Source organism: Mirounga angustirostris, unplaced genomic scaffold (genome assembly GCF_029215605.1).
Source record: "Mirounga angustirostris isolate CCGP_5_RB_7025 unplaced genomic scaffold, mMirAng1.0.hap1 SCAF_16, whole genome shotgun sequence".
NCBI lineage: Eukaryota > Metazoa > Chordata > Mammalia > Carnivora > Phocidae > Mirounga > Mirounga angustirostris.
This window is the reverse complement of record NW_026991724.1, coordinates 12,592,015-12,612,842: the sequence shown is the minus strand read 5'-3', so window position 1 is coordinate 12,612,842 and position 20,828 is coordinate 12,592,015. Positions and strand designations below refer to the sequence as shown.

Genomic DNA, 20,828 nt, shown 5'->3' with positions numbered 1-20,828 from the left:
AAATAAATAAATAAAATTTAAAACCATGATTTCCCACCATACAAAATTAGCAGTCCCAATGTGCTGCCCTGCTGCCCACCTGAGTGCTGCCGCCTGTCCCGTGTCCTTTCCTTACTCCTTGGTGACTGCAGAGTCTGCCGGCCGTCAAGCCAGAAGGGACTCTTTTTTTTTTTTAAGATTTTGTTTATTTATTCATTTATCTGAGAGAGAGAGAGAAAGAGAGAGAGAGAGAGAAACAGCACGAGAAGGGGAGAGGGTGAGAGGGAGAAGCAGGCTCCCTGCTGAGCCGGGAGCCCGATGTGGGACTCGATCCCAGGACTCCGGGATCATGACCAGAGCCAAAGGCAGTCTCTTAACCAACTGAGCCACCCAGGCGCCCCCAGAACGGACTCTTAATGTGATCTCACAGCCTGTCTTTTCACTTGACAAATACTTTCAGGAAAGGGCTTCCTATATGATCTGTCCCCTTTTCCCCGTTTCCAGTCTGTCCTGAACCCAAAGCGGTTGGGCTTCTGCCCGCCAAGCCAGGAACGCTGCTCTCACCAAGAAGGCTCACGTCGCCAACTTCCGGGGACACCGGCCCCACCTCACATCCTCTCCACAGCACCGCATATCGCCCATCGCTCCCGCTACTCACACCCCCTTTCCCGGTTTTTATCCTGACTCCCACTACCCTGGTCACGTCTTCGCTGGCTTCTCTCCCCGGCCCGTCCTTCCGAGTCCACGTCCCTCACGGTGCTCTGGGACCAGCTTCTCCCCTCGGGCCACTACTCTCCAGGGGGATTTCACTGCCTACCGTGACCGAGAGCCCAACCCACAGCAGCCCCGACCTTTGTGCCTGTACCTCTAAGCGGAACAATGGCATGTCCACTTGGGCTCCCGTAGGTCAAACCGGGCACCTCCAACAGGGAAACCCATCCTCCTCAATCTCCAAATCTGCTCCACTTCTGTGTCCCCCAGTGACACCATATTCGAGAACCCTGGGTGTTACCCTGGGCTCCTCCTTTCTCCTCTCCTCTGTGCAGCCAACCAGCATGGACTAACGATTCCACAGCCACGTTTCCCTCATTCCCACTTCTCCCCATTCCCACTGCAGCTACCTGAGTACAGGCCGCCACCCTTGCTCAGATTACTGCAGAAGCTTCCTGACGGGGCTTCTGTACACCGTTCTCCCCAACACCCCACAGTCCTTACACAGGACTCGGAGCCAGTCTTCTCAAATGCAAATCTTGTTTCACGCCCCTGCTTAAAACCCTTCAATGACTTTCTGATGTCCTCAGGAAAAGGCAATGTCCTTCACAGGAAGGGCAAGATCCCTCACTCTCTGGCTCATTTCTTATCTCTGCTCTCTTTCTCTGGAGCCACACGCAACCACCTGTAATGAACTCCTCAAACAGGACAGGATTCTGAAACCTCCGGGATCTGGGCACGCTGTTCCTCTAAACCAAACAGTATAGTTCCTGCCACTCTCCCCCCGCAGACAAAGGGAACTGCCTCAGCTCTCAGCCTATCCGACATCTTACCAGACCTCCTCTCCCCCAACACTGGGTCGGGTGACTCTTCTATGTTCTCCCATCACACCCTGCACTTCTCCCAGCACAGAGCCTCCGGACTGTGTCACGGTCTGTTCGCCAATCAGGGAAACAGCACAACCACCCAGCTGAGAATGTAGGCTTGAGAGAGAGGCAGACAGCTGTGGTTGGAAAACCTCCCCCCACCTCTCATTAGCTCTGACTTTTGGCAAGTTATGCCACATCTCTGTGCCCTGGGCTCCTCATCCATAAGGTGAGCTAGGCCTACCCACCTCACACGGTTGCTACAAACACTCAATCAGACAGGAAGGAAAAACATGGCAACGAGCACCTACGCAGCACTCAGTAAGTGGTCCTTTTCAGTCTCCTATTACGATGGAGCTCTCTGGGAGCTGAGACCAATTATATAACTTGATCATGGTTTTCCCAGCATTCAGGGGAGGCACCCAGGAAATACACATTGCCAAATGGCTGAGAGGAGAGAACACACGAGAGGGGGGAAAGTTCAATGAGGACTCTGGGATCTCAAGGCTAGGCCCGCAGATTGGAGGGGATATCTAAGTCACGTGACAGAATTTTTAAAACAGAAAATGGTAATATCTTCATAGGCAGTTACAGTCGGCCAGATGCTGCTTCAGGCGTGTACAACGGACTTAAGCCTCACAACCCTACCAGGTAGATACTAAAGTTTCTTTTCTACGCTTGAAGAAGCTGAGGCACGGAGAAGTCACTCATCCGCGCTTCTCTAATGCCGGTGAGGGGCAGAGCCAGGAGTCAAACCCTGCCGGGCTGGCACCGGAGTCTGCCCTGGAATCTTTCCTCCCTGCTACCTTTCAAACAACATCAGATGAGTAAAGAAAGGGTAGCTGTGAGGACAGAACCACAAGGCACATCCCCTGGCAGGATAAAAGGAACTGCAAATGTAACAGAAGACACATAACAACAACTGAGGTTCAAGATGGAATAAACAAGATGGGTTAAAAACTTAGGGTGACTAAAAAAAAAAAAAAAAAAAGCCTAGGGTGAGAAGAACCAAGAAAAGGATTTGTGACCCTGTGTGCATGACCTTCAAAGAGTCACTGAAGCGGTGAGGGCAAACAAGAACAAAAAAGGATTTAAAGTGAATGCAAACAAAGGAAGGAAGGCACCAGAGTACCCAAGTAGGTCTGGCAGCAAAACCAAGGCAAAGTTTGATGGCAGAGAAGGGAAAGTCGGTAGACAAGAAACTGAAGATGTCAAAAACAAAGAAATAAAAGTCGTAACCAGATTTAAAATACACACACACATAAATATATATGTTAAGTTTTATTTAAGTAATCTCCACACCCCACTGGGGCTGGAACTCATGGTCAAGAGTCACATGCTCTTCCAACTAAACAAGCCAGGGGCCCCCAAAATAAATTACATGTTTTAAAAACTAAGACGACCCTACGATATTTTCTGCTAAGAAGAAAAATACCTGCCAAGCAACCGCGATACCGGGACTAGCTATGCTCACACCTGCTTACACCAAGAAGAACAAGAGGGCAACTCCAAGTCCCTCTGAGTTGTTCCTCTGTAGGGTCACAGCGTGTGTACAAATGGGCCGCTGGCGACTAGGAAGCCAGGTGAGTGGAGGGCGATTAACAACATCTCCCACACCTGCCTCAGCACAAGGGCCAGCCAGCACATTTCTAGCCCAGGCTCCGTCTCTGGAGAGTGGATCCAGCTGGTCCTGGGTGGGTAATTCTCAGCAAGTGCCACCAGGTGATCAGACAAGTTGACGAAATTAAGACAAATCGCTAGCGCTGGCCAAGTGTGCCCCGTGGCCCGGCTCCCCTCCCCCTTCCCTCCGCGGCCCCGCACGTCACGCTTACACACACCGGCAAAATGCACTTGAAGATGCCCGAATCTGACCTCAGTGTCCTTCACATCGGTCCCGAGTGGTCGCACATCACGAAGTCGGCTCACTGCCCTGGGCCTACGCTCTTCCCGGTAACTCGGCCGCCGCGCTCTGCAGCAGTCTTACAAGTGAGGGAAGCACAGGCGGACCGCACGTCTCCGGGCGGGAAAGCAACTGCACCCGCAGTGGAGGAAGACCGGGCGAGGCCGGCCTCATGCGCGCCGGGGGCTTGCCCGAGGCCGGGAGCCCGAAGCGAGGTCACCCCGGCCGCTCTGGACGTCGGGCTGAGCCGGCGGACGCCCCCTGAGGAGCCGGTGCGCAGGCCCCGGGCCAGCCGGGCACGGCTGTCCGAGGCCCGGACCACCTCGGCCGGACGGAGCGCAGCCGCGGACAGGCTGAGAGAGACGAGGCGGACCCTTCTCGGCCCGGGCCGCCGCGGTCCCCAGGCGACTCGGCGCAAGCGACGCGAAACGAGGGGCGGACGGGACCACCCCCGAGGGAGACCAGAGCGGAAAGGGGGACGCGGCGACGCGCGCGGAGGGGAGGCCAGAGCGGCCCCGCCCCTGTCTTCCTTACCTCACGGGCCCCCGCGGGCTCCGCGGCCAGCAGCACCCGGGCGGCAGCGGGGCAGCAGCCACAACAGTTGCGGGGGGTCCCGGCGCCAGAACGCGGGGAACGGGGCAGGGAAAGGGGCGGGGCGGAGGGAGCAAAAAGTTCCGGGGAAAGCCGGCGACCGCGACCTTCCGCGCTTTACGGCCCCCACAAGGGTACGCCGGCGCGAGATCGCTCCGGCGCACGCGCGCGCCGTGGCGGCCCCGCGGCGGCCCCGCCCCTGCCACGTGGGGCTTGTTTGGGTCTCGCCAGGCCCCGCCCCGGGCCTCTGGGCGGCCGCTGCGGTGGTGCGGGGCGGTCTCGGAGCTCGGGCCGCCGACCCGGTTGACCTCTGCAGCTGGAGCCGGGACGTCCGCGGTGGGCCGCTCGCCCTGCCGTGCTGTGGGCAGCGCGGGGCTTCGCTCTGCCCTCCAGGCGCGTTCCCACCTCCGTCCCCGGGTGGGTCGCGGCTCAAAGCCACTCTGGTCCAGGGCGCCAAAGGGCGTCTTGGACCCGCAGGCGCTCGGCTCCTCCTGGGCGAGGCTGTAGCGGAGCGCGACTGAAATCCGCCCCGCCGGCCTGGCCCGACCTGGGGGGCGGGATTTAGAGGCCCTGAGCTCTGGGCCGGGCGTCACTCTGCACCTTCCTGCCTTGTCTGCGCCGAGGAAATGGACTCATTCAGTCCATCTTCTGAGAAGGCCCCCGCCCCGCCCTCCCTTAGTGTCAGTGGCCCTGTTTTCTTTCCCTTGTGGAACTCGTCCCCCTGTACGGTCTGTGTTGGTGGACTGCCTTTCCCGCCAGTTGCAAGCCCTGCCCTCTCTCGACACAACCTCGGTCTTAGGCACGTCTTAGGCACGACTGCGTTCCCAGCACGTGCAGCCCTGCTTGGCGCGTCGTCCAGTCACTAGCTCTTTGAATGGAGAGCGTTCGGAGGGTACAGCGGCCCCTGCAGTTTGCGCCACACTCCCGTTTCCCGTTCGTTGAGTTCAGGCCCCCCTCGCCACACAAGCCCATCTTGTTTCCTTATGGCCTCTTTTGGCCAGGCACCGTGCTGGGCGATGGGATTCAGCAGTGCACAAGAAAGAGAGGGCTTCTTCCATTCGCGAGTGGCCAGAAAGCTCCGTGGCACCTCCGTGGCACCCCTGTGGCACCACGCCAGCCCCCAAGCTGCATGCTTTCTACCCCAGACGCGATCGCCAGTTAACTCACACGATACACGGCCGATGACTTCTGGCTGCCTGAGGACAGAAAGTCCGTCTCTGGCTAGTCGGATACGTGAAAGTTTAAGACGTTCCGGGCTTCTGTGCTAGAGAAATACTTTAATGTTTTGGCTAATGGCCGAGAGCTTGGTGTCACCTGACTGCCCATAAAGAAGAGGAGATAGACGAACTCATCTGAGCTGTATTCCTGGGGAAGTCTTTTCCTGATGCCCAGACGTGGCAATTTGGGGAGAAAACCTTCACAGGCTTTCCTGATGAGCAGCTTGACCTATGCCATTTGCAGGCTTATGAATTTGGGAGAAACCTCACTGTCTGTAGGAAACGGTGGGTGAAGTAAAGTGATCATTAAGGTGTTCATCCCATTCTGTGGACAAGCAGTGAGTGCTGAACAAGCTGTACAGATTTCTCCCTGCTTCCCTCAACCACCACTGTTGTTCTTCTCTGCAAAGTCCTAAGCCTCCTTTTATCGTCAACGTTGATTCTTGTACTTTGTAGGCTCTCATACCCACCAACTGCACTATTCTTCAAGAGGATTGAATATTTTAATCTTTTTTGGCTACTCCTTGTCTGAGAAAGGTCACAGTGGTTTCCTGTACTATAGACACTTCACAGAACAGAGCATCCCATGCACAATTACACATGTCCTGGTAGGACTTTATTCGCTTGATGTTTGGATTCACCTTTGCAAACCTTCTGCCTTGTTGGTTTTCTGTCTCTCAAGGACAGAAATTACAAGGGGTGGGGAAGGTATTTCTGGCATCTCTTTCAAAAGATCTGTGCCAGGATCTTTTGATCCTTTGCACACCAAGGACTGCAGCTGGGAGCACCTCTCTTCTCCAAGCCGGGTTCTCGTGCCTTACCCCAGAATGTCTCTACACCCAATGGTGGGTGTAGACAGGAAAGAGAAAAAGAAAGTAGCTTCACTCATTCTCCATGGGGGATGGGTTCCCATCCTCCCCCCAGAGCCTCCTGTCCCCAGATCAAGCGCCTTTCTGCAGCTTGTTTCAGTCAAAGGGTTTCTAGCAGAACAGTTCACCCTTCACTCTCGGGTCTACTCTTGGGATCTGGGAAATGCCATTGTAATGATTGTACAGGGACGTAACTCCTTATTTACCTTTGTAAGTGTGCAGTTCCCTCAGCCCCTTCCTGTCCCTGCGTGGCGACAGCACGAGGTCCTGAGGACGTTTGGGGCACTTTAGGGGATGGGATCTTTCTCAGGAGCCCTGCTGATCTTAGGCACCCAGAGCGACCAGCATTTCTGAGTCCATGAAGGCGGTAGTAACATCGTGCCCTGTATTTCTATCAAACCAGATTTTAATTAAGATGTTCTTTTCATGCTATTAGGTTTGTAAGTGAATAAACAGACCTGTTCATTACTCTGGCCGTGGCTGCTTGTGAAACGTTCTTCATCTCTGGTGGCTGTGTGTCGTATTTGCCATCACAAAGGCTAAACGTGGTACATAAAACCGTTTGCATCTGTGTTAGCAGAGTGTGAAACAGACTCTGGACGCCCAGGGACAGCAGACACGGACAGACACTACAGCACCGTCCATGCGGCGCGGGCCTGCCTGGGGACAGAGGGCCTCCCTTCCTCCTTCCGAAGGTTACGAGGACTCACACCTGAGTCTTTAACCCACGAAACCGGTGAACTAGTGAAGTAAGTGCTGAGCATGTGCTAGACGCCAGTGGGGGTGCCTTAGAATCATCTGGGGCACCTAAAGCAATCCCCTCCACGTGAATTGGAATCAACAGGACTGGAGATCTGATCAGTACTTCTCCAGAGACTTCCAGCAACTTCTCTTGTGTCTCGAAACCACTGGATGCCACCTGTTGAAGAGTCCGCAGGACACGTGGTAGTTGTTGAGAGATCTGTGGGGTTAGGGAGGACTTTCGCTGGTCCCTGAGCAGGACAAGGTGTTTCTTACACATCATCCCATGTAATCTTTATGACAGTCTCAGGAGGTGAGGTTTTAGCAGATGATGGAGACTCAGAAGGAACCTGACGTTTCCAAGATCACACAGCTTGGGGGAAGATCTGGAAATGAACCCAAAGGTGCTGCGTTATAGCACCGGGCAGGTGGCCAGGAGGCCATTTGAGGCTGGGTCAGGGAGCGAGAAAAGAGCACACAGGGTAACAGGGAGGTGCTCCCTGGCTGTGGTACACTGGACATTTTCAGTTCCTCGTTCGTCTGCCCCGTGAGCTTGCAGCGCATGACTGGCTTGGTCATGTTGGTTGGCGTCAGCCATGCTGAGACCTTGCTTTAAAAGCTAGGCAACCGCCACCGTGTGCAGGTGGAGCGACCGAGGCCTTCAGGCGAACCGTGCGTGGTCATCAGCCCTCCTGGGTGCCGCTGTCATCATTAGATGGTGTCCTGAGTAGCCACCGTATCTCGGAGGATCACGCGGCATGAGCGACAGACGCGGGAAACAGATGGGACCCCGCCCTGAAGCAAAGCCCACTGACCCGCAGCCTAAGTCGGCTGCCCAGCCAAACCACGGTCACCGCAGGCCCAGAAGCACGAGACAAAATGCTGGTGGAAGGCACCAGGTCTTGGGCTGGTTTGGACGCCGCCTTGTGCAGCTCAAGTAGGGGGTCTCTGACAGTGTAGCCATGTAGGAATGATGCCATCACGGCCTCATCCCCTTGAGGAATTCTCCACTCCCTGCCAACTTGGAGTCACTGGTCTTTATTCTGCTCATCCAAGCAATGTTCCAGCAGCTACAGGTGGGAATCCCCCAGGCTAACACGTCAGGAACAACCTCATCATCCTGTCTTCCAAGTCTCCTTTTATTTCATGTCCACGAACCATCAACCGACCCCAAACCGGGGAGTCATCTGGTCACCCCACTGGCTTCTCTCTGTACCTCTAGTTCATCACCCAGCTCAACTGAGTCTGTGTCCCCAGATCTCTCGTCTCTCCTGGCCTCTCGTTCCCCACCCCCGCTGCTGGAGGTCAGAGAGTTGGCATCCCTTGCTGCGATGATCATCCCTAAGAGGATGGTCCCTGCTTCTGGTGTCACCCCATCCTCACTCTGCAGGGTTGTCTTTCCCAAGCACGTCAGATCATTTTACGCACTGGCTTAACCTAACAGCTCCTCGGGACTCCCCGTTGTTGGGGAGACGTGTTCAGACTCCTTAGCGTGGCGGAGCACGGTCTCCATGGTGGGACCGGCAGAGGTGCCCCAGGTGGCTCTGGGGCCAACTGCGTGCGAGGCTGGGGCCCGAATCCTGACCCATTTGCCCCCTGTGTGCGACTGATCCCATCTTACACCCTGCTCTCAAGTCCCACTCCGCCAAACACATCTTTTGCTCGCTAAGATGTCCTTTCCGGCCCCTGTCCTTCTGTGCTTGGGGAAGAGTCCTGACTTGAGAATCAAATGATCCCCCGTGGCCCCTCCCATCAGCCTGGCAGACGCCTCCAGAATTTCAAAACCTCAGCCCACCATCACCAGCATCTCCTCGGTGAAGCCTTTCCTTCCCACGACAACTGGCCTCCCTTTGGTGTGCCCACTCTACTCTTTTCCACCTCTGTCTTTACTGTTTTTTCCCCTACTTGTCTGTCAATCCCTCTGAGGAGGACTGGCTTCTCTGAACCCCCAGCATCTGGCATCATGCCTGGCATCTATCACATGACTGAGCGAATGGGGGAAAGTGGCGAGCAAAAGCTCTGTTTGCCAATCTGTAAAATGGGGATAAGGTCCTGGCCTCAGAGAGCAGGGGGCATTCGGTTACTGCAGCTGACCCTCCAATGGAGCAGTAGGTGGCGCTGTGACATACCAGTGAAGTTTCCTGGGGCCTCCCAGCCCTGCATCTGGACTGCGGGTTGTCAGGATGAACTAGAAACCCAAATCAAACTAATCAAATCTCCCCCTGAGAGGTGACACCCCATGTGGCCCCCGTGACTCAGGAGGGGCTGAGGAGAGGCTCCTTTGGGCAGCCTTGATAAAAGGGATGTGCCCTTTCCCTCCCGCTGTCCTCACCTGGAGGGGTCTGTGGAGTTAGGCACCTCAGACACTTGGATCTGGGGCATCGTCTGACTCAGTCCCCCAGAGTCCAGGGTGGAAGGGCTGTTGTCCTGTTTGGTTAAGAACATGACTTTGGAGCTGACCTGGCCTGGGTCCGAATGCCTGCACTGCCTCCCCCTTGGAGTATGACATCGAGACGTTACCTTTCCTGAGCCCCTGCTGTAGTTTGTCACCCAGAGAGACTATAGAGAACGAGAGAGAGGGCCATATAGGATGTGTGTATATACAGAGAGATTTATCTTAAGGATTTGGTGCCTGGCAAGTCTGAAATTGCAGGGCAGGCAGGCAGGGTGGGAACCCCAGGAATCATTGATGTCGAGGTCTCATGATGTCGAGGGGGCATACTTCCTTTTTCCTCTGGAGACCTTAGTCCTTTTCTTAAGACCTTGAAGTGAATGCATGAGCCCATCCACGTTATAGTGGGTGATCTGCTTTAATCAGTCTACTGGTTTCAGTGTTAATCACATCTAGAGAATACTTTCACAAGAATAGCCAGACTCGTGCTTGACCAAACTTCTGGGCACCCTGCCCTAGCCATGTTGACACATAAAATTATTCATCGTAGCCTCTATCTACTTGCTTGTAAAATGGGCAATGACACCTTTCCTTCCTTCCTTCCTTCCTTCCTTCCTTCCTTCCTTCCTTCCTTCCTTTCTCTTTCTTTCTTCCTTTCTCTTTCTTTCTTTCTTTCTTTCTTTCTTTCTTTCTTTCTTTCTTTCTTTCTTTCTTTCTTTCTCTTTCTTTCCTTCTTTCTTCTTTCTTTTTTCTCTCTTTTTCTTTCTTTAAAGATTTTATCTATTTATTTGACAGAGAGAGACACAGCAAGAGAGGGAACAGAAGCAGGGCGAGTGGGAGAGGGAGAAGCAGGCTTCCCGCTGAGCAGGGAGTCCGATGCAGGGCTTGATCCCAGGACGCTGGGATCATGACCTGAGCTGAAGGCAGACGCTTAACGACTGGGCCACCCAGGCACCCCTGCTTTTCTTACTCTTGCAAGGTGCGCTGCATGGCCTGGCACCTAGGGGGTGGGAGACTGTGGTGGGATGAGCAACACTGAGTGATCCAAAGGGAATGAGAGTCATGAAGCTCGAGGAGCAAAGGGTCTGTTCAGCAGATGCTTATGACAAAAGCTGGGCTCGAGTCCCCAAGTGCCACTAGGGCTAATGCTTTTTAACTGAGCTTATCATGACCTGTTTACTAAGGACCTGGGCTTGATGTAAATTTATTCCAGGATGTCCCTGGAGCTCAGCAAAATTGTATGAGCTCAATAAGCTACCTTCTTTTATTTTTAAGATTTCTTTCTTTCTTATTTTAGAGAGAGAGAGAGAAAGCATGAACGGGAAGGGCAGAGAGAGGGATAGAGAATCTCAAGCAGACTCCCCGCTGAATGTGGAGCCTGACGCAGGGCTTGCTCTCATGACCCCGAGACCATGACCTGAGCTGAAATCGAGAGTCGGATGCCCAACAGACGATCCACCCAGGCACCCTGCCACCTAGTTTTTAAACTTTTTCTTTTCCCTTTGGATGAACTCAATATTATTTACATTGTTTGACTTCATAAAAAATATTTGCAGCTGAACCGTGTCCTCTGGTATGATTTCATTCTCCTTCTCTGTTTTATTATTCAAGATTTCAAAGGTACTGCAAAGTTGAAAGAATTTTACAGTGAACACCCAAATACCTAATGCTAGATCCTACCATTGTATTGAACATCCTTTGTCACGTCTTTATTCATCTGGCCATCCTTTCATCCATTCATTAATCTGTCTTGGTTTCGGTACATTTCAAAGTAAATGGTAGACATAGGGACTCGTCACCCTAAATATTTTTCTTGTGATATCTCTGTCTGGTTTTGGTGTCCGTGTAATGCTGGACTCACAAAACGAGTTGGTGTTTCCTCCGTCTGTTCATTTTAGCTTTATGGGGATATATTTTACCTGCCAGGAATTTCGTCCATCGTATATGTACCGTGGGATGATTTCCAATCAATTTATACGTTTTTGCAATTACCACCACAATCCAGGTTCAGAACGTTTTTATCATGCAAAACCTTCTGTCATCAATTTTTATAGTTAGTCAGGCCCCACTCCCATCCCCAGACACTCATTGGTCTGCCTTCTGCCTCTAGAGATTTGTTTTTGTAGACATTTCCTATCAATGAAATCATACAACATATGGCATTTTGTGTGACTTCCCTCTCTTTGCTGCATGCATCTGAAGTTCATCCGTACTGTAGCACGACTCAAAAGTTTGTTCCATGACTGTCAATGATATCTCAATAAAGCTCAGGGACAAAAGTTTGGTCCTTTTTAATGCTGAATGGTATTCTATTTTATGGCCATACACAGTTTATCTGTTCAACATTTCAAGGGATGTGTGGGTTGTTTCCAGCTTCGGGCTGTTATGAATGGTGCTGCAGTCACTTGTGACCGAGTCTTTGTATGGACTTTGTCTTGTGTCTGTCTCTCCTGAGCAGAGAACTAGGAGTAAAATTTCTGGGGTTCATGGCAAGTACATATTTAAATTTTAAGAGACTGCCAAACTCTTTTCCAAAGTGTACTTTTTTCCTTTTTTTTAATTTGCCACCAGCAATATATGTAGGTTCCAATGTCATGGCATCTCACTAAAACTTGGGAGTGCCCGTATCTTGGCTCTGGGGACGATGGGGGCTGACACGTCTGGAACATTTGCATCCCCCATGCACATTTCTGGGGTCAGCCAGATTTGGGTGAGTTTTCACTGGAATTAGGTGTCCTCCTTCTCTGACTGGTCCTTTCTCAGGCTCCTCCTCGCTCTCTAGCAGCTGGGGGTCTTCTGAGGTGCCAGAACTTGGTGGGTTTTAGTCCTGGAGTTTTAGCATCAGGTGGTTCAGGCTGCTACTCCAAGTTTTGACTCCCCTCTAAAAACCGCCTGCTTTTGTTTAATCTTCAAATTTCTCAGGGCACTGTGTTCTGTATTTTGTCCAAAGTGTATAATTGTTATTCGTTGGAAGATCCGTTTGTGAGGAGCTTTCTCCTCCTTTATGGAAGCTTGACAGGCCACCCTCCCAAACAGTTCAGCTTTCATATCATTAACTAGAGTTCAATGTTTACTTAAAGTTGGTGTGTTGGGGGCAGGGGTTGGGGTAAATTTACTTACAATGAAAAACATATGTGTGCCATTTCTTTTTTTATACAATGTTTTGGGACATAGTGTATGTGTGCTTTCTTTGTTACAGCAATATTTTGAATTTCTCTGCTTAAAAAATGAAAACTCTTGTTCTTCTTCCTCTTCTTCCTCTTGGGGTTTGGGTTGAAGGTCTAATGGCAGCTGCCGATCAGGGTGTTAAGCCACTCAGTTTTATCTGCGGAAGGATCAGCTAGAACAGCTCTACTGGCCTGTGGGTTTCCTGTTTCATACCTGACACTGGTCCTGTCTCCGAATCTCCTTTTCCCTTTAAAGGTAATTGTATCTGTGTCACTGGTGCTCCCGGGAGCACTCTGAGACACTTTGACAGTTATGTCCGTGGGATGGAATTGAGCAAAATCTGTTTTGTCTTTGTCCTTTGAGGACACCTGCTCTCACCAGACAACCCGATGCCCCACATTGAGAAGCTCCTATGTCAGAGTTAGGGCGACTCTTTCTTTCATTGTTTCCTGACTGAGTCTCTTTCCAGGCACAGCTAAGTGGCTAGACCTAACCTTTTCAGAAAGACTCAAATTACAGCCATAATATTCTCCCTGCCCTCACTCCACACACTCACTTACGCACTCCCCAAGTCCCATGGAGGTCTGCATGTTGGTCTCATCTGTGAGCTTGAGGACTTTGTTATGGGATAACCATTGCTTCCCTCATTTTTTTTTTTTTTTAAGATTTTATTAATTTGACAGAGAGATACAGCGAGAGAGGGAACACAAGCAGGGGGAATGGGAGAGGGAGAAGCAGGCTTCCCGCCAAGCAGGGAGCCCGATGCGGGGCTCGATCCCAGGACCCTGGGATCATGACCTGAGCCGAAGGCAGACGCTTAACGACTGAGCCACCCAGGCGCCCCGCTTCCCTCATTTTTTGACATGAATCCCCCTCACTCCATTGTCTCCTCTCTAGCAGGGACATTCATAAGCCCTGGAGGCAGGGTGTTGTTTTTGTCATTGTTGTTGTTTGGTTTCGGGTTCCCTGCAAGGGGAGGGGGTCTTCAGGGAGAAGGGCATTGGTGGGTGATTGGGGGTCAGGAGAGCCTGGGCCACTGCTGTCCAGAGGCACATCTTTGCCTGTCCCCAACCAGGTTCCCCAAGTGCAAAATGATGGGACCAGGCCCCAAGATGCAGGCCCACCCCCGCCCCACAGCGATGTAATTTTTTTAGAATGTAGTTGTTTCTGGAATACCCGGGTTGCATTTCTGTAGGGCCAACAGGAGGCAGGCTACAGCACAGACATGTCAGGAAACAGCTCTGACCAGCGGCCACGGGTCACAGATGAGATAGAGATGAGTGAAGAGCGTCAGGAAGTGGAGATTTGAGGACTTGTCGTGAAGCTGTTTCATTATTTGGGGGGAGGGAGTGGATGGAGATTATCGGGGTGCTAAAGCCCTCCCAAACCTCCCCAACCCCATGGGTGTCCACTTGGGTTCTGGAGATGGGACAGCTGCCCATGTGAGACCCTGAGTTATGGGACCTGGGAGGAGGGGGTGGTGGGTAGTTGTTGGCCCCTCTGAAACATCAGCTCAGGCCTAGACGTGGCTGCTGTCCAAGGGATGGGGACCCCAAAGGGCAAACGTGGGAAAGCAAGGAGGCCAGGACTCCTAGCTGGGAGATGGCCTGAGGAGATGCCCCATCCTCAGAAGCCTAAGGGGGACCAGGCATGGGCCAGCTTCTCACTACGAAGCTACTCTCATCCATTATGCTGCCTGACCACCAAAGTGCTACTTACCCAGAAACGAGATGGTAAGTGCAAGGAAAGGCCACGGGTTCTGGAATCAGGCAGACATGGGTTCTCATCCTGCTCCGGCTTCGGCTGGCTGCTTGACCGTGGGCCAGTTATTTGTGACTCAGTTTCTTCACCTATAAATCAGGATAAAAATATTTATGTGGCACCCAGGATATCAGATTTAAATTTTTATTAATAATTTGAATTTATTAACATTATTAAAATTTATTAAAATTTAGGTTTAATTTTTAAAACAATATAGATAATACCAAACTTGAAACGCTCCAAAAAATAGACATTAGCAAGTCAGCCCCCACATTGTTTTCCTTCCAAAATAATTAGTTACCTGACGTATCGCAGGATAAATGTTACTAGTGTTAATAGCTACTATTTATCAGGGACCTGTGTCAGGATGGTGCCTTATAACATATCCTTACATTCACCCCTGTTTGGGAGACAGCATTACCCCCGTTTTGGGGGACAGGAAGCAGGTTCAGAGGGGCAGAACATTTTGCCTGGCAATACAAGGACCTATAAAGAGAGAATCCAGATTTTAAAAAAACCCAAGGGATGGGGCGCCTGGGTGGCTCAGTTGGTTAAGCGACTGCCTTCAGCTCAGGTCATGATCCTGGAGTCCTGGGATCGAGTCCCGCATCGGGCTCCCTGCTCGGCGGGGGGTCTGCTTCTCCCTCTGACCCTCTTCCCTCTCGTGCTCTCTGTCTTTCATTCTCTCTCTCAAATAAATAAATAAAATCTTAAAAAAAAAAAAAACCCAAGGGATTTCATGTTTTTAAATCGCCTAGAACAATCGATATTAACTCCTCCTACCCATATACCTGATGCCGTTATGCCAGGAGCTGGGCAGGCAAGCTCCCTGGGAGGGAACGAGGGAGGGTGTGTTTATATCCAGACAGCCATCAGACAACACTAGTAAAAACAATAGCAGGGACCAGGCTAAGCCTGCTAAGTTCTTTACATGGATCGTTTTAGACTAACTACTCTCTGAGGTAGGTGTTGATGTTCCCATTTTGTGGGAGATGAAATTCAGGCTCAGAGAGGTTAAGGAATTTGGTTAACTTCTTACAGCTTAGAAAAGAAGTCTCAGAGACAGGATTCAAATCCAGGCAGCCCCACAGGAGAGCCTAAGCTCTTCCACACCTCTACCCTGGGCCCCCCAAGAGGTGGCAAAGAGAAGGCGAAGGATCCGAGGGTTGAAGGCAAAGACCTGAAGGGATAAGAAAAGGAGCCAGGTTCTGGGGCTAGGATTCCAGAAACGAAGAGTTGATGTCTGTCTTGTAGGGGCTGTGGGTTTGTTGAGAAGACGAATATAAACCACCGGTGGAGGAACAGAACTAGGTCAGTGGTAATAACAACATCATAGCTAGCCGACTCACTGTTCTGGTTTATCTACCGCTGCACACCCCCCTCCCCAACAGGGATTTAAAACACCAATCATCTGTTTTGCTCATGAATCTGTCGTTTGGGCCAGGCTTGGTGGGGTCAGCTTGTTTCTGCTCCATGTGGCATCCGTGGGGGTGGCCCGAAGGCTGGGGGCTGGAATCACGTGACAGTTCCTTACATGTCCAGCAGTGGCGGCTGGTCATCAGCTGAACCCCTACACGTGGGCTCTGCCTGCCGCTGCCCAGCTTCCCCCCAGCGTGGCAGGCCAGCTGCATCATTCATATTAGACAATGCAAATTAAAACCACACTGAGACACCCCTACTACACCCCTACTAGAATGTCTAAACGAAAAAGACTGGGAATATACCCAGTGTTGTAGAGGATGCTCTCATACAACCATTTTGGAAAAGGGCTGGGCAGTTTCTTTGGAAGTGAAACATCCACTTACCATATGACCCCGCCATGCAACTCCGTCGTAACCACCTGAGGGAAAGGAAAGCCTATGTTCATAGCAGCTTTATTTGAACTGGCCAAATATGAGAAACAACCCAAATGTCCATCAACAGGTGAACAGATAAGTAATTTATGGTATACAGTGAAATACAATTCATCAATAAAAATTAACTGCTGATAACATGCAACAACGTGGACAGCTCTCCAAGTTATTAGGCTGAGTTAAAGAAGCCAGACAAAACAGTGCAGGTACGGTATTATTCAATTTATATAAAAGCCTAGAAAATACAAACTAACCTGTGATGACAGAAAGCACATCCAAGGTTGCCTGGAGATGCTAGGGGTGGGGTGGAGGGAAGGATGGCAGAGGGGCATGAGGAAACTTTTAAGGTTGATGGATATGTTCAATATCTTGATGTGTGTCAATTATATTTCAACTTCCAAAATGAATACTATGGTGGAAAAAGGAAGGGTGTGTGGGTGAGACACATTGTGGCCGCTCTTGGAAAATACAACCTACCTCATTCAGCAGGTGTTTCAACCAGGTATGTGCTAAGTACTTTACAGGGCTGGTACTAAGTCCACCCACCCAGCAACCCAACCCAAAGTGAAGATGAGGAAGTGGCCAACTCTTTATTGTTATTATTATCTTGATTGTGATCAGAGAGCCATGAGGTCTTGGTCTCTGGGAGGGAAGGGCATCTCAGGGCTCTGGTGAGCAGGACATGAGGGCTTTTCTCCCTGAGCCACAGGAGAAGCTGCTCCCCACTTCTTGGGACACATCAGGAAGCAGAGGCGCCCTTTAGAGAGCAACACAATGAGGTGGAGGCTTTGTGGGCGACTGTCGGGACATGGCTGCTGAACTGAGAAGCAGGAAGGGGCTTGCAGAGGGGCCTCTCTTGGGCAGGAGTGGTCCCCCCTTCTTCCGCTACATTATCCCTTTGGACAGGTAGATGCCCACCCAGGACCCTCTGGTAATTGTATCCAGCTTTCCTCTGGGAACCACCATGTTATGACTTGAAGTCCTCAAAGGTCAGCTAAAATTGCCCCCTGCTCCCACCACAGCTTCCAGAGGGCCCGGCCAGCTCACTGATCTCAGTGATTGGCTTGGGCAAATGCATGAGCCAGGCTAGGTCAACCAACATCAGCCTTGGAGATGTGCTCTAAGCAACAGGAAGGAGAATTTCCCTTTTCCCTGGTGTGGCTATGCTGGCCAATGGAGCCCTGGATGCCGCTGGGCATCTCTCCACCACACCTGGAGAGCCTGCCTGAGAACCAAACCGAAAGATGGATTGCAGGAAGGAGAGAAGGAAAGGGATGTGTTTCTGACATCATAGTTCAGGCCTGTCCAGCCATCCATGAAGCTGTGACCTCTTCAGGACTCGTTTTGGGGGGCAATAAACCACCTCCTTTGCTTAAACCCGTTGCACTTGGGTTTCTGTTTTTTGCAAACCAAGCAGTCGTCTGTGCTTCGACCCAGCACTTAGATGCCCCACCCCCACTCCTACAGGGGCTTTCCGAGAGACCCGGATATTGGGGTTGGCCCGCAATTGCACTGTGCCTGTCTGTCCCCCACACTCCAGACCTAGGGAGGAAGCAGACAGCCAGGTCCTGGTTCTGGGGCCCCAGGGAGGGCTCAGTTTGAGAAGTGCTGCACGCTCTATCCAGTCTTGGGGCAGTTACGAGATGGCAACCCAACCAGAGCTTCCGAGCGGGGTCCCGGTATCCTGGCGTGGCTGGGTCCTGTGCGTCTGGCTATTGCTGTCTGTCTCCGGTGAGGTCCTCCCTTCGCCCTGTCGCAGAGCCTAATTAGGCCTCTCTCTCCTTTTTATAGGGGTGGAGGGCTGCCCAACAGACTCTGGTTTAGGAACCTAGAAGGAGTGGGTGTGGACTGGAGAGAGGCTGGTGCACAGCCCCGTGGACCCCTCACTCCCAGCCCCTGTGGTGAATCCAGGCCTGAGGGACAACAGGGCGCCAAGAAGGTGGGGGGATGAGGGGGCTGAGCCTTGGGAAGGGCAGTTGAGGGATGGGAGGGTCGGCACCGGTACTTGGGGAAGGGGGACAGATCCCTTGTGTGATTCTGTCCAATGGAGCTAAACAGAGATAGTAGAAATTCGTGACACTGATCAAGCAGTCACTGTGTGCTAGACTTTATCTCATTTAATTCTTATGACGATTCTGTGAGGTGGGTTCTACAACCCTCACTTTACAGTGACACTGAGGCTCACATAAGGTGTCCACAGTCACACAGCTAGCAGATGGGGGCTGACCTGGGGGCCGCTGGGGGTCTGGTGGAAGCGGTGGAGTTCCTGGGGGGAGGATGGGCTTGAGCAGGACAGAGGCGTCAGCAGGAGCAGCGGGAGGCTGGGGGTCAACCAGGAGGCAGGAGGTGACCCAGGCTGGGGAGGCTTCGGTGGAGGGGAGGACAGCTGGGTGACAGGATTTGCAGGACCTGGAGACCCAGACTTTGTCTGCAGGCTGGTGAAGCTCCGAGGATGGGGAATGGAGGGAGTGGGGAATCTTCCTCCCTCTAATTGTGTGGAAAGGAGACCAGAGAGGAACCGAGGCGTCCTCAGGGAAGAGCTACCCCAGGTGCGCTCCTACAGGAGCCAGGAGAGACGGGGAGGGAGAGATAGCAGGGACTAAGATGGAGGCACTGGAAGGGCTGATGGGACAGGCAGGAGGGGAGGTGGGGGGGTGGCTAGCGGGGGTGGGGGCTGGTGAGAGCAGACCGGGCTTTGACACAGGAGTGGTCAAAGTCAGTGCTGCAGAAAGTTCAGGAGAGATGAAGACCAGGAGATCTTAGTACCTACTGGTTGTGGTGGTCGAGTGTGGTGGGAGAGAGGGGCTTGTTCTTTTCCAAATGTGAAACTTTTAATTTCTGACTGTAATAGTAAAGCCTGAAAAATACAATTAAACAGGGGTAGAAATATTAAAAGGTGTTAGGACCTCCCATGTTCTAAACCCACATACTACTGCTATTAATGGTTTTAAAATCTCCTTCAGATTTGGGGATACAGCCCAAAACAGACACATACCTATGTAAGAGAATTCCCATTGCTCCACATCTTTGCCAAAATGAAATGTTACCTTTCATTTTAGCCATTCAGGTGTGTGTGCACCTGATCTCACTGTAGTCTTAATTTCTGTTTCCCTGATGAATAATGGGATTGAGCACATTTTCATGTGTATTGAACTTTAGGATATCTTGTTCTGTGAAGGGCCTGTTGAGATTTTTGTTTGTTTTTCTATTGGTTCGTTTGACTTCTTGTTACTGATTTGCAGGTCTTTATATAATCTAAATAGAACTCCTCTGTTGGTCATATGTGTTGTATCTTCCACTCCATGGATTTTCTCACTGTTGTTAATGGTATCTTCTGATAAACAAAGGCTCCGAATTTTAATGTTGTTCAAATAAAAGTTTTTCCATTATAATTGACTTTTTTTGGTGTTGTATTTAAGAAATCTTTGCCTTCTGAGATTTCTTTCTAGGATTTATGCTGATATTCTCTTATGTTTTCCTCTAAGCTTTATTGGTTTACGTTCCAGATTTAGATATATAATCCAGCTGAAACTAATTTTTGGTTGTAATCTACGAAGAATGGAGGTTAGAATTCACTTCTTGTGCCTATCAAGTTGACCCAGCACCATTGATGGAAAGGACTGTCCCTTCTCCATAGACTTGCAGTATCCCGTTGTCATAAAACTGTATCCATATTTTGGATTCTGTCCTGTGTTCCACTGACCCCTTGTCTATTCTTGCACCAACCCCACACTGTTCACATTACATCAGTCCTTTAATGGTTTGGTTCCCTGGTAGTGTAAGTCCTCCAGCTTTGCTGTTTTTCAAGATGGCCCTAGATATTCTAGGAACTTTTTATTTCCATAAAAATTTTAGGATCAGCTTATCGTTTTCCACAAAAAGACCCGCTGGGGCTTGATTGGAACTGTTTTGACACTGTGTACCAGTCTGGGAAGAACTGATAACTCTATAATACTGAATATTCCAATACATGCACATAGTATATCCCTCCACTTATTTACATTTTTACAATTTCTTTCAGTAATGTTGTATAGATTTGTGTAGAGGACTTGCATATTTTTATTAATTTCTAGGTATCTGATGTTTTTGATACTATTATAGATATTATTTTATTAATTTCATTGTCTATTTTTCTATCTTCACCTTATATCCAGTGACCTTGCTAAACTCATTAATTCTAATATAGTCTATACACTTAAAAACTTATTATGAATACCACTAGGTTGTCTACAAATAAAATTTTATTTCTTCCTTTCCAGTCCTTATGTGCTTTTAGAACAACTTCTGTGAAGTATACATGTCATGCAATTCACCCATTTTAAGTGTACAATCGAGTTTTAAAGCATTTTTTTTAAGAAGGGTTATTTAGAAATATGCTGTTTTCCAAACATTTGGGAACTTTTCAAATATCTTTGTTAGATTTCTAATTTAATTCCATTGTAGTCAAAGAACATTATTTGTGTCACTTGAATCCTTTTAAATGTAGTTAAGACTTGTTTTATGGCTCAGAATGTGATCTATGTTGATAAAAGTTCCATGGATTTTTGAAAAAAAAGTGTATTTGGCAGTTGTTGGGTGGGTTGTTCTATAAGTAGCACTTATTAAATTGGTTGATGGTAAAAAAAAAAAAGTTGTTTGATGGTATTATTCAAGTCATCTTTATCCTCAGTGATTTTCTTTGTACTTCTATCAAATACTATAAGATGGGTGTTGAAATCTCTGGCTGTTATTGTGGATCTTTCTATGCAGTTCTATTACTTTTGCTCCATTATGTGCATAA

The 20,828-nt window shown here is 50.3% G+C and overlaps 2 protein-coding genes across 13 annotated transcripts in view; both read right to left on the bottom strand.

The window, feature by feature from the left end:
* LOC123855274 (pyruvate dehydrogenase phosphatase regulatory subunit, mitochondrial) overlaps positions 1-4,523 on the bottom strand; it is a 37,611-nt gene extending 33,088 nt beyond the window's left edge. For 2 of the 8 annotated variants that reach the window (XR_010407945.1, XM_064580158.1), the window contains exon 1: positions 3,991-4,521. The gene's annotated coding sequence lies outside the window, so the exon portion shown is untranslated. The other 6 variants (XR_010407946.1, XM_064580161.1, XM_064580162.1 and 3 more) reach the window with 6 other exon arrangements.
* Positions 4,524-13,283: 8,760 nt separating this feature from the next.
* GLG1 (golgi glycoprotein 1) overlaps positions 13,284-20,828 on the bottom strand; it is a 174,909-nt gene continuing 167,364 nt past the window's right edge. Inside the window, exons 27-30 of one of the 5 annotated variants that reach the window (XM_064580152.1) lie at positions 18,819-18,905; positions 16,001-16,035; positions 14,154-14,284; positions 13,284-13,758 (exon numbers count right to left, since the gene is read on the bottom strand). In XM_064580152.1, the coding sequence (XP_064436222.1) occupies positions 13,663-13,758; positions 14,154-14,284; positions 16,001-16,035; positions 18,819-18,905 (349 nt within the window). In that variant the 3' untranslated portion in view covers positions 13,284-13,662. Of the gene's footprint in view, positions 13,759-14,153; positions 14,285-14,628; positions 14,682-16,000; positions 16,036-17,818; positions 17,877-18,562; positions 18,606-18,818; positions 18,906-20,828 lie in introns of those variants that run through there. The other 4 variants (XM_064580153.1, XM_064580154.1, XM_064580155.1 and 1 more) reach the window with 4 other exon arrangements.